The following is a 13,342-nucleotide window of genomic DNA, read 5'->3' on the forward strand; positions in this document are numbered from 1 at the left end:
TAAGCAGTCCTTTGGTTGTTGGTTAGAGATATGCAGGTATCAATAATTGATATGCAGGTATCAATAATATGCAGGTATCAATAATTTTGACCAAATCCAAATTGTAAAAAAAAAAAAAAAAAAATCGAGTCGGTTAACCAGCGAGTCCGAACTGAGTTTGGTCCAAACCGGGGCCCAAATCAAAAAATAACCCAGTCCGAGACCCTGTATCCTACAACCCGTGGGCTAACCGGGCCATGTTTGCTTAGTGGGCCGGGCTGAATCGAGTCAGATCGGTCAGCCCGGCACGTTTGACAGACTTACTTTTGGTTGAGCCTATGTAAAAGTTCAATTAACTACTGCTGAGTTTAAGGCTTTATTTTATTTTTATTAAGATTAAGATGTTAGTATCAGAATTACATTTAAATATTAAGAGGCGTACGATTGAGATTTATATGTTTGAATCTGATAAAATACACATAATATTAGGATGTTGTATTAAAATCTCTAAATACTAATTAATAATCAAAACTATTTGTTTTTTTGAACATTTGAACATTTTGGTGCGATTGTTGTGGTAATGTTGATTGTGATAATTGTAAATGGTAATTAGTGGTTGTGGATGGTGGTGGCTAGCGGCGATAATTGATAATGATTGGTGATGGCGGCAGGAATAAATAAATGAAGTTAACTGTCAGTTTTAATTTTAAGTAAATATCTTGATGATATTAAGATTTTATTACAAAATTTAATCATACAAATATATTGAGACTCATTAAGTGTTTAAACAGACTTAATAACTGAAATTGAATCATTAAGATTAATTAAGACCCTCGTTGACATCTTGAAAACAGGAGTATTCAAACGTGAAAGAATTTGTTATGTTAAATGGTTGGAAAGTAAAACACGTACTGTAGATTAAAGTAACAATTATTTTGTGGTAGTTCCTTTGCCTAGTACTCTCCAAGCTAGTTTGAAGAAAATTAAATATTTTAATACTACACAAGTTAGGTTATACCCAAATCCGCCTATCTTTTTAATTGCTACAAAAGATAATATTAATTTGTTTTGACATTACTTAGTCAAAAGTACCACTAGGGGCAATATTAGTGAAAAATAGTCACTATAAATTAAATGAAGAATTTAAAAGCAGAAAGAAATCCTTCTCCATTCTGTATGCTGCCCATTTTAGCAAATCAGTTTACTATCTGTGGAAGGTGTGGAATCTTAGCTGTGGCGGATTTAAGATTTAGGGGTTGTGATGCTTTGAAGGTTCAAATACACATATTGACGTTTAAAGCTTTAAAATTCTACTTGGAAATCAAAATATCCAACTATCTTCTTGGTTTCAAGGGTATTTAAGAAAACCCTATATCATTTTTTATAATTTCATATATAATTATACTTAATTTGTGTTTTGCGTCGTGTTTAAGGGTGCCTAAGTGCCACAAAATAACACATAGGTCCCTTGAATCTCAGGAACTCGGTAATTTACATGCATTTTTTATATTTATTTTGAAAAATATATCTATCAAATATATAAGAAATATTTGTTAGAACCTATTAACAAAATAATCTCTAAAGTCCACCGGTAGAAATGAAACTTGCTTTAGCTTTGTTACATTCCAATTGGTGAGAGTTCAATTTCTCTTGTTCACATTTTCGCCCATCTCAATGATCTCTTGTACACATATATATAATATAGGAGTAGTTATATTTTAATTTGAAATTGCTGAAAACTCATATAATTTAAATCATGGAACCGTCTGACTGTTTTTAATCTCCTTTTATGTCTGTTAGGTTTTATTCTGCGTACTACTCTTCTTTTATATGGCAAAAATGGTATTATATGTACTAATTAAATCCAACGTATTCCATTATATAAATTTTTGACGTACTGATAATCACAGTGAAATTAAATCACCAGTACTATTGCCTCAGAAAAATTAAATATATATTGGAAAAATCATGAGTAAATGTTACAGTACAGTCAATGATAAATTCAAATGTAGGGTCTCATTTTATTAAAGCAAAATACATACACAGTAATTATTATGAGCATTTTGTAGACAATGAATGCATTAAGAGTGTGTCCAGTAGGAAGGAAAATATTTTTTAAAAAAATTGTTTTCCAGGAAACGTGAAAAAAGAAAAGGAATATGGTAGGTTCATATAATATAGCATCGATGTGTATGATAAGTAAAGATATAATCAAGTTAACATGAAAAGTCAGTGAAATAGAGATTCATCCCACTATTGTACAAATTTAAGTCGTGACATGAGATTATTTTAAAGCACAAGAAAAAGATATAAATCTAGTTGAAGCTCAGGAACAAGAAAGTCAACTAGATTAATGTTTCTAACGACAAGAACAATAACCACATATTCAGTATAATCTCACTTGAATTTGAGACAAATGATGTGTATGCATATCTTACCCCTACCTTACGAAGGTAGAGAGTAACTAGTAGATTTTAAGTATCCAACAATGTCACTCAATCCATTCACAAAATAGGTGGAAAATATGCAATCCAAGCAAGGCTTTAATTAGCACCACCATAACATAATAGACAAAATCCTCAAATATTAAGATAAGAAATACAGTTACATCTTTGAAATTACTCTGACCATGTTCCAGCTCTACCAAATAATGAGCATTTGATATCTTCAGAGATGACTACTTACTCAATCAACCTGAGAAAAGCAAATAACAAGCAAATGAACTCAAGAATATTTGAGATACAAAATACTAAGACACAATTCAATTATATAATTAAAAGTGTACTAGTCTTTATGATAGTCTAAACTTTTGTTAAGATTGACACAGTTCAACATGGTATGAGCAAGGGCAAATCCAACTATACAGCTCCAGGTCATCTGAATTCAGTACTCACAACATTAGAATATAAATTTATGCGTAAAAATGTATCCAAAATTCCAGTAGTTAATAGGCTTGAACTCATAATATAGGAAAATACAACGGATTCAATGCTTAAAATCTTAACGTTGAACTCATAAAGCTTATATCCTGAATCCGTCTCTAGCCAGACATCAAAGTAAGCGACTAGGTATTGTGTTCAAATCTCACCGACACCTAAAAAGCAAGAAACTATCTCCGCATGTAAAAAAAGGCAGCCGATGGACTAAAACTCCCACAATACATGAGGTTTAGGGAAGGGTCGTCAGAGCCACAAGGGCTATTACATGCGGCCTTACCCTGCTCTTCTGCAAGAGGCTGTTTCCACGGCTTGAACTCGTGACCTCCTGGTCATGACAATAACTTTAATTTACTAGCTACTCCAACGATCCCCATCAAACTATCTCCACGTGTGCTTCAGTTAAGTAATTCAAGTCGTATTTTCTCAGACAATTTAAATTATTTTTAGATGAGATCATCACACATACTGTTCAATTGAAAAATCACAGGTAAAATGAATAAATATCCTAGTTATAGTGGTTTATTGACTGAATAAATACCCTAATAAATAAATGAAACAAACCTTTTAATAAAACCATTAATCAATGGTGATGAGAATTAGGAGAAGCAGAGGAAGGGTCTTGATGATGTTCACCATGGATCCTAGCTGGAACTTGAAAATCTGTAGTGAAATGTCTGCTATTATTGGTAATTTCTGCCTGATGAATTAGTCCATTCATTAATGGCCTTTCTTCCCAAGTAGCATGATGATTAATCATTTGTGAAAAATTGGACTGAAGGGGTTCCCTTTGAGTAAATGCACTTTGAGTAGTGAAAAATGTTTGTGGCAATATGTTCCAACTTGCCATTCTTGGATAATTTGCTTCAAAATTTTGATGATTTGAGAAAAGGGCATTTTGGTCATTATCAGAAGAAGTTGCCCTATGAAAAGTAGTGTGAAGAGATAAGCCAAGATCTTCGTTTTGTAACGAAGATCTTGGCATTATCTCATGTGGGTAGTTTTGGAAATTCATTAGCGGAGTACCCGAATTCATTGGGAAAAATGATTTCATAGTATCTCCAAGTGATTGTGGTGCTTCTCCGCCTGTAGATGGCACTTGCATCATGTAGGAATTAGAAGAATTAACCTGATGACTCGAGTTATTTTCTTCTAATTCCTTCTGAAGCTGATATTCCGACTGTTGTTGCCCCAACACTGCATCATCAGCTTCTTCTGTAGTACTTGGAACCTGATTCGGGTTCCAAGGAGGCAACTCATCTAACTTATCAATGGCATTTTTCGCCTTTTTGATAAGCCAATCAACCGCCTTACTAGGCCGGTCATAACCCAACCTGTCTTGCACATCATAAAATTGAATAGCAGTGTGAGCCGCTAAACGGACCCTTCTATCTCTTGGTCCTTTCGCGGTATAAACTTTGCTGTGCCGGTCTTTTCTACCAGTAGACCGGAGAATATGACCTCCTTCGACTTGTACTATCTCTCCTCCTCCCGTTGCTCTCTTCATTATAAATCTCTCTGCATAGTCCTTCACCTTTTTAGTGCTGAAATGATTCGGATGTATATTCAGATTCAAACTAAACAAAAATTTCAGCTTGCTAATTTTCTCTTTTATGATTACCACAGGCACTTTATAAAATCTGAAAATGAACCTGCTAGTGTTGCAGTAATACTAGTGATGATATCTGATGACGCTGATCCCGAGGAACACTGACAAGGTACGCTACAAATCCCATAGGCCTAATGAAACTTCTTTGTCCAAAATCTCAAATATCAAAGACAAAAAGTAATAAAAAGAAACCTAATTAAAGTTGAAAATTTTGGAATAGTGTTGCAATATTGAAAGTACTGGTATTTAGTTTAGGTTTTACCTCTTAGCTAGGGTTAAGATTTATTTATTTTTTTGAGAGAGAGAAGGGTGAAGGAGAAAGGAAAATAAAAGAATTTAAGTTTATAAGGATGAAAATAAAATGAATGGAACAATGGGGTTATAGAGAAGGACTTTATCTTTTTTGGCCTCTCATGATCATGGAGTAGTAGTACTGATTTGGACAGTTACAGCACGTCGACTTTACTTTTTCTTTTCTTTTCTTTGAATTATGCTTCCATCAGTATCAATGTGGAAAAATAATACTAGGGGAAAAATAAACGATATATAAATATATGTTTTCTATTAGCAATGTATAGGTTTGCTTTGGGTTGGATAAAATATTTAGGTTCAAGTTTTGTGTGAAACTTAACTTGAGGGTGGTCCGTATGAAGGAAAATGTTCTCTTGGGAAACAAATAAGTTTTTTAACTTATTTTTTTGTTTTCAATATGTAAGTAAAAAAAAATATTTAATATAACATAGACAAATACTATGGGAGGTGTCGATAGGAGTATGAGACGGTGAAGTCGTGAAGATGGGGTTATGGGGGTAGGATGAAGATGATCAGGTGTGTTGAAGCGTGGAGGATGATACAATTAATGTATTTCTTAATAGTTTTATAGAACCTCGCAATGAAGATTATTTCAGCTCAATCATTGATTCGATAGCAAGTTCACAACCCATAATCTTCAAATTTTAATTTCGCTCTACCGCTAACAACTTTTATCTAAATGGATAGTTTACTTTTTCTTTCTAGATGATAGTCTATTGATCATTTAATTTAGACTATTCCTTATCTAAATGAATAGTATTTGTTGAAATTCATCAAGTATCTATGAACATATAGCGGTGGTACTATGTTGCTATGCTAAAATTTAATGCAGCATGATAAATTTATTCAAATTGATGACCAAAATTCTCATGAGACATATACCATATTTTTAGTAAGTTACATGAAATGATCATGGTTAAACTAGAATTTATGATTTGCAGGATCTTCTTATGGAACTATACAGAAAAAACTTTTTTCACTAAGAAAATTTATATTTAGGGTATTAATTAAACTTTAAAAGAGTGATGAGCTAATTCAACTCTAATGGTCCCAATACAGCAATATATATAGACCCACCCTCATTGAAACATGATAGTGATTCTAACAGCTTTTTGATTCCCATCTGAAAGTTTCACATTCGGGTAAAACACTCTTTAACAAATGCGATTCCACATGCAGCAGGGTTCAAAACTAAGTTTTTTGATTATGAATAACAAAATATTTATCACTCTACTACAATCATTGTTAATAACTTTTGTATACTATATATTATCAGTTAATAAATCCAACCATATATTACTAACTATGAACAGTTTTAACTAATTAAATTTAAAGCTTCTGATTGCCATCAATTTAACGAAGGAATATGATTGTTCTCAATTTTAATTAACATATAACATATATTGTTTCTATGTTTACTTTTAGAGAGAGCTAACTCCTTTTTATATTTATGGTTTCAATTTTCAACCTTTTCTTTGACAAGACAAAGAAAGTTGGACTTTACCTTAAAAAGGGAAAAATAATGAACGAAAAATCAATAATTTCTGGAATGAACTCAACAACATCTATTGCAAAATACGAACAAATTGCAATACAAACAAATCTTAGAAACATATGTGAATGTCATTCAAAGCGACGCTAAATTGACTTAAACCAGCAATTACCAAATTAGCCTTGTTAATATGGGCAATACAGATCATCCAGTTGTTGATTAAGAGTTGACCAATGTGTTGCCATTTCAATAAGGCACAATTCTTTCTCTTCACAGCACATGAACTCCACTACACTAGGCTATCTCAATAAAATGAGTGACGTAAAGCCAAATTTCAACCCGAGATCTTTAAAAATAAATATATACATGATAAATTAAAAAATTAATGTTATTTTTCTTGTTTGTAGTTAGTATTATATTTCACATAGTAATATTATTATTTATAATATTAAGGATTGATTCAAGTTAATAAAACGTTAACCATGCGTTGTTAATACATACGTTGGATGTTATTGTAAATATAGTATTTATTATTACAAAGATTTGAGTAGTTTAATTCAAAGTTTCAAAATATTTTTACTGAATGATGATAGTTTTTTTTTATTATTATATTCAATATTGTAAAAAAGAAAAAAATCATAAAATTAACAATTAAATTTTTTTCAGATCTTTAGATTTTGAGAGCCTAAAACAAAAGTTTTACTAGTCACTATAATTTCCCTTTCTTATCTAACTTGCATTCCCCCTTTTTCACAATTTATTGCCTTACCGTTTCAAACGAAAAATTATGATTTAATTTGTGCACCTTGTACGCTGTCAGATCATTTTAAACAATATAAAAAAATAAGCATTTAATCATTCTTAAAAAGAAAGGATACATGACGGTGTACATCCTATTTTTACGATGATACTAAGGGACCATGCCATCATACTTCTTAATTGTACTTAAAAAGGAAAAAAAAAAAAGATACATTACCTATTTATAATATATAAAATAATGATATATATATAATCTATATCTATATCTATATTTATAATATATTAAAAGTGTCAAGGGCCTTAGAAATATTGTTTGAACTTTTTGCCCTTTATTAAAAGTTTTTGCTTTAGACAAAATCGTCTTTTCGCTATTTTTTCCTAATATTTAAGAGTTGAAAATAATTAAATATATTTATGGTAAAACCTTTTCTTATTAAAAGTCTTTAGAATTAATGACACCTAATATATTTTTCATTAGCTTAAGAATTTCAAATCAACTAAATTTGACTTTAAGAAAATTTAAAAAATTCAGAAATAAATATATATATTTTTAATGAGAAAACGCATCCCACCTCCAAAAGGAAAATAGAAAACCAAGAATATTGCTAGGTTGTAGTATTGTACGACTAAAATAGGAAAAAGAAAACAAGTAAGGTTTTGATTTAATTAAGTCCTTAATGTTCTATTCTTTTAATTTCTTTAGTCTTGATTTTCTATAATAATTAGTTTTTTTATGGAAAAAGTTTCCCTAATTAGACTTATTTTTTTTCATGTTTGATCAACTTTTTAAAAAAAAATGAAAAATTTTGGATTTTTATATATTGAGCATTTTTTTCTAATATTTAAGAGTTGAAAATAATTAAATATATTTATGGTAAAATCTTTCTTTATTAGAATTAATAATAATTAATAATTTTCATTAGCTTAAATATTTCAAATCAACTAAATTTAATTTTAAAAAGATTTACAAAATTCAGAAATACATATATATTTTTAATAAAAAAACACGTCCCACCACAAAAAGGAAAAAGAAAACTAAGAATAGTGCTAGCTTGTTGTATTGTACGACCAAAATAGGAAAAAGAAAACAAGTAGGGTTTTGATTTAATTAAGCGTCTTTTAAGTTTCTTTAGTCTTGATTTTCTACAATAATTAGTTATTTATGAAAAATTTTCCCTAATTAGACTAGATTTTTTTCTTGTTTGATCAACTTTATTTTAAAAGAAAAAATTTTGGATTTCTATATATTGAGCATTCTTCTTTTCCCAACAAATAATAGAATAAATTCACAATTTAATTGTTAAAAAGTATGTTCAAGAGAAGATTAAATTTTGTATTTTTTAATATTTGTTCTTAATTTGTAGGTCAATCATATTAAATATTATGCATTTTTTATTATCGTTTTCTTTATTGAATGATTTATTATAATTTCAATTGTTGGCTTTCACATGATGGGCAGGTAAAGAAAAATTATGTGAGTGTGTTTGTGCTTTTTAATATTAGTTCTTAATTTGTAGGTCAATTATATTAAATATTATGCATCTTTTATTGTCATTTTCTTTATCGAATGATTTATTATAATTTCAATTGTTGTCTTTCGCATGATGTGCAGGTAAAAAAAAATTATGTGAGTGCGTGATTCAGACTTCGTGTCGATTACGAGATGACTTGAAGGCATGTTATTTCTAAATTTTATTTCTCATTCATATTCGTACGATTTATGTTGTTAAGGTGTTGATTAGGAGTGCACGTTTTGTTCTTTGATTTAATTTTATCAAATTTTGATTTAATTCTTTTGATTTACGATTTTAAAAAAAGTAGCCATCGAACACCGAATTGAACTATTTCTATTTGGTTCTTTTAACTTTGTTTCTATTTGATTCGGTATTTTTAAGACATTTTCAAGTGTCAAGTAAAAGCAAAACGATCTTATTTTCTTGAAGTGCTTCCAGACCTACGGATCTTAACGATATTGAGAATTGTAATGGATGAAGATGGGAAGTAGAAAACAAAAACGCTGCAATAGTTCTTTCATATCTATATCTCGATTAGCATTTTAGTGTAGTACTTCTGTGATTTTTATTAGTTTTGTGTATTTTAATGTTTACTTGAAAATTTAATCTTGTGTTCAACTTGAATTAATGGATATTTGGATTATAAACAATTCATTGAAGTACAAAATTAAATTTAAATGAGTTAAGTATATTATTTTTTAATAAAAATTCTCTATATCTGCGATCTATATCTATATCTATGATATATTTGTTTAGACTTTTAAAACAATCAATACAAAGATAAATTTGCTTATGATTTGCGCTACCTTAAATTTGTTATAGTATATTCTTTATAGACAACTCAACATATACATAACATCAATAAACTGCGTAGGTATAAGTTCTGATACTTTAGATTACATTATTTTAATTTGAAATATTTTTTAATCATCAATATGACATTAAGTCCAACTTATTCTATTTGGATAAAATTAGGGCATGAAAGAATAAAAGTCTTGAATAAAGGGTGATATATGCCACTTTTTAGGTACACTTTTTACCTTAAAAATTTGTACTTTTTTTTGTAAAAAAAAAACTGGTATCATATATCTATATCTATATCTATACTATATTAAAAGTGTGAAGAGTCTTAGAAATATTGATTAAACTTTTTGTTCTTCATTAAAAGTCTCTAATTTAGACAAAATCATCCTTTTACAATTTTTTTAATGTTTAAGAGTTGAACATTAAATAAATTTTTACAATAAAATATTTCTTTATTAGAAGTCATCACGATTAATGACAACTAATGCCTTTTTCATTAGTTTAAAAATTCTAAATCAACTTTTTGAAAAATCTGGAAATAAAATATGAAAGCATTAGAATAAGAAAATTATAAAAAGTACCAAATTTTTAAAAGTTTTAAGTAAATAATCAAGACTCTTTAAAGATTTAACTTTAAAAATAAGAAAAAATATACATATACAAAAATAAAAAAAAAATAATCATACTACAAATATGGTTCGAATCAATGTGTTGACAGACGCAAAAGTGACGATCCATATATATATAATTATATTTACATTATTATATTAAAGTGTGAAAGATCTTTGAAAATTGAGTTAAACTTTTTACACTTCATCAAAAATCTTTACAATAGACAAAATTATCTAATTTTAAATAATCAAAAATTACACGTGCAAAGCACATACGGTTTAACTAGTTTACATAAAATTACTTGGCTAGCCATTTAGGTCATTAATAGCAAAAGTGTTACCATTTTCAGATTTTGTACAAAAGCAAGTGGTATACACATGGTAAATAGAGATTTGGATCAGTCAATTGTTGGAATCGAACTCTCCTCATGCCATTCGTTCGTCCACTTGTTGTAGAAAAAACTAAAAGGGAGAAAGAAGAAATAAAAAAGGAGAATAAGAAAGTGAATGGTCATAAAAAAGGGGAAATAAAACTGGAAGGGAAAATGTGACCTCCAAAAAAGCAAAAAGATCTATATTTTGGATTCGATCAGAGCACCGGATGTAGAGTTTTCACTAAGAGGATCGAAAAATAAATATATCATACTCCAAAACTTAAAATTAAAATCTTAAAGTGAATTTTGAACCCTTTAAATTACTGTGTCAACCTCTAATCTTAATATTTAAGGGATTTAAAATCTATATCTGTGCATAAAAATATAAAAATTACCTTATTTATACAATGTAATTTGTTGTCAATAGATTCGAGTGAACACCCCCTTCCCCTATAAGATATGCCCTTGTTCAATCATAAGAATAAAAATAATTTGGTGATTTATAAGAATGATTTTGGAGGTGTCTTGAATTTTGACCTTGTACACGAGGATTTTTAAGAAAATTTAACAAGTTTTGATTTTTGACATTAAAGACTTATCGATAAGGGAAGCAGGAATCAAAATTTTAAGACAACCTATTTTTAAAGTTAATGATGTATTTTTTTTCTTAAAAAATTCAAATAGAAAGCGTTTCTATCTTTAATGAACCTTATGTAAAAAAAGCTTTTGAATACTTAATACTGGATGAAAAAAAATAAGACGAAGCAAGAAAAGACTTTTTTATTTTTTTTCTTTTGTGGGGGTGGGAACATAATAATAGTCAACAAATTTAGGTTTCACTTTAATTTGAACAAAATACAAGAAAAAGAAACTCTATAAAATCTCTACAGTATTTTACATTGTAGCACTTAGCATAGAGTTAGCATATCGTAGTATCTAATTAGTAGTTAATTTAAGATTTAAAATTTATGAACTTTTAACTTAAACAAGTTTAATTTTTACGTTATACTGGTGACTAATTTGTCACTGAGTTCTTAACAAATATTCCTATAATTTTAATAGATTTCTTAACTCTACTATGTGAGCATAAAAATTATTGAATTTTCGAAAATTCACTCCCACCGTCCTAGATTCGCCCTTTATCTATGCTCCCACAAACATATACCTCCCAAATACATACCCCCCCCCCCCCTCTCAAGTTAGTTGTCGTAATATCTAAAAAAGTTATCTTAAATTTTTTATTATTTAAAGTTCAAGATAAAATTAATTATTTTTTTATTTTATTTTTAGTAGTAATTGTTTGAAGATGGCAAATATCTTAATAGAATAAATATTTAATGAAAAGGGATTATATATTAAGACAAAATAGTCAAACAACCTTTCTAATTAATATTTTCTTAAGAATACACAAAAGGAAAAATACGATAGATAGTTAGACACAGAGTACTACAGATATTTACGTATGTAATCATGAATTTATTTTTTGGTAGTTACATAAGAGATAGCAAACTAGCAACACGCTGATTTAAAGGTGGATTATAATTTTTTTCCTAACTCAAATGATCATCTCATGTTGATCCCAAAACAAAATAATTGAACAAATTATGACACATAATATTTATCAATTCAACTTTTTAAATCCGTTTAAGTTTAACTTAACCTGTTCATTTGACACGCCTAATTTATGGTCAAAAATTCAAATGGAGAAGGAATACGTCAGGCAGAAAGCATTTTTCAATTGGACCTCCCAATAAAGATGATCAACTCTCGTGCACCCTTTATTCCAAGTTATAAAGACTTGCTTTCATTTTCTTTGAATTATTTGCATTACATTTCACTCCTCCCATTTTCCTTTTTATCATCATACTCATGACCATCCTCCTTCATTTCCTCTTTATACAAATCAAATAATAGTCCAAATCAACCTCTCGTTTTCACTCTTCACGTTCAATCTTAAGGTTGTGGACTCAGTCGTCAAGAGATAAAAAGATGAGAGTTCTTAAGAAAAGATAAAAATCACTTTTCATTGATATATATTAATTAACGTTTAGTTCTCGATAAAAAATGACTATATTATTGGCTTTAATTCCTTTTATTAATTACTTAAACTTTTAAATCTTCAAATTAATATAATTTATCCTTGATGCTATAAATAAATATATTTAACTTATGAAAATTGTCGTACTTCGTCTATTGATGGATGACACTCATAAAAGATAAGAATATATTGATTGAAATTTGGATAGGAATGACAAATGCAATTGTGGTCATTAGAATGTGTGTTCAAGTTACAATGTCTATGATTCTGCAGCAAGGAAACCTTCGTTGAAATACATGTACATAAAAGAATCACATCCATGAAAATTACATTTTAAAATGGAATGTATTAATGTTCAATTATTTTATCAACAATTACCCCCAAAAAATAAAATCTGATGGAAGTATAGGAAAAACAAGCTTTATGAATAAGATTTCACATTGATTATTGATCTCATTGATCACCACCTACACCCAGTAAAACTTATTTATGATTTCGTGTTGATCTCGGTTTACGAACTCCCCACAAGCCCACCACCCTCAACCCTTAACCATACCCATAACCCCCCCCCCCACACACACACACACACAATTGATCCCACCTCCCACTACCCTATCATACCCCCAACCCCATCACCCTATCCCCACCTCCCTCTTGTAACCTACCATATCAATCACATTAGTTTTTTAATTTTTAAATTATATATAAATACTCTTGAGATGATATTGTGTTGAAAATACAGTTAAATAATAAAACTATGTTCTCTTACTGCTTAAGCTTTTAAAGAGACAGTCACACACTTCCACATGGTATCAGAGCAAGGCACGGGTCTTAGGATAAAATTTCACCGCCATTCATCATACTAAAAAGAAAAAAGAAATTCACGTATTTGATCCATGAAATAAAAACCAAGC

The 13,342-nt window shown here is 29.2% G+C and overlaps 1 protein-coding gene across 2 annotated transcripts; it reads right to left on the bottom strand.

Moving 5' to 3' along the window:
* Positions 1 to 2,310: 2,310 nt before the first annotated feature.
* Positions 2,311 to 4,888, bottom strand: LOC107878406 (transcription factor TCP4). 2 transcript variants are annotated; one of them, XM_016725382.2, is made up of 3 exons: positions 4,568 to 4,886; positions 3,480 to 4,459; positions 2,311 to 2,673 (listed from the first exon to the last, which is right to left on the bottom strand). In XM_016725382.2, the coding sequence occupies exon 2, from the start codon at positions 4,420 to 4,422 to the stop codon at positions 3,499 to 3,501; it is 924 nt and encodes a 307-aa protein (XP_016580868.1). In that variant the 5' UTR covers positions 4,423 to 4,459; positions 4,568 to 4,886; the 3' UTR covers positions 2,311 to 2,673; positions 3,480 to 3,498. The 2 variants fall into 2 exon arrangements, with proteins under 2 accessions (XP_016580868.1, XP_047271373.1); XM_047415417.1 differs by having other exon boundaries at positions 3,480 to 4,888.
* Between the last annotated feature and the right edge of the window lie 8,454 nt (positions 4,889 to 13,342).

This window comes from Capsicum annuum, chromosome 7 (assembly GCF_002878395.1).
Source record: "Capsicum annuum cultivar UCD-10X-F1 chromosome 7, UCD10Xv1.1, whole genome shotgun sequence".
NCBI classification, from domain to species: domain Eukaryota; kingdom Viridiplantae; phylum Streptophyta; class Magnoliopsida; order Solanales; family Solanaceae; genus Capsicum; species Capsicum annuum.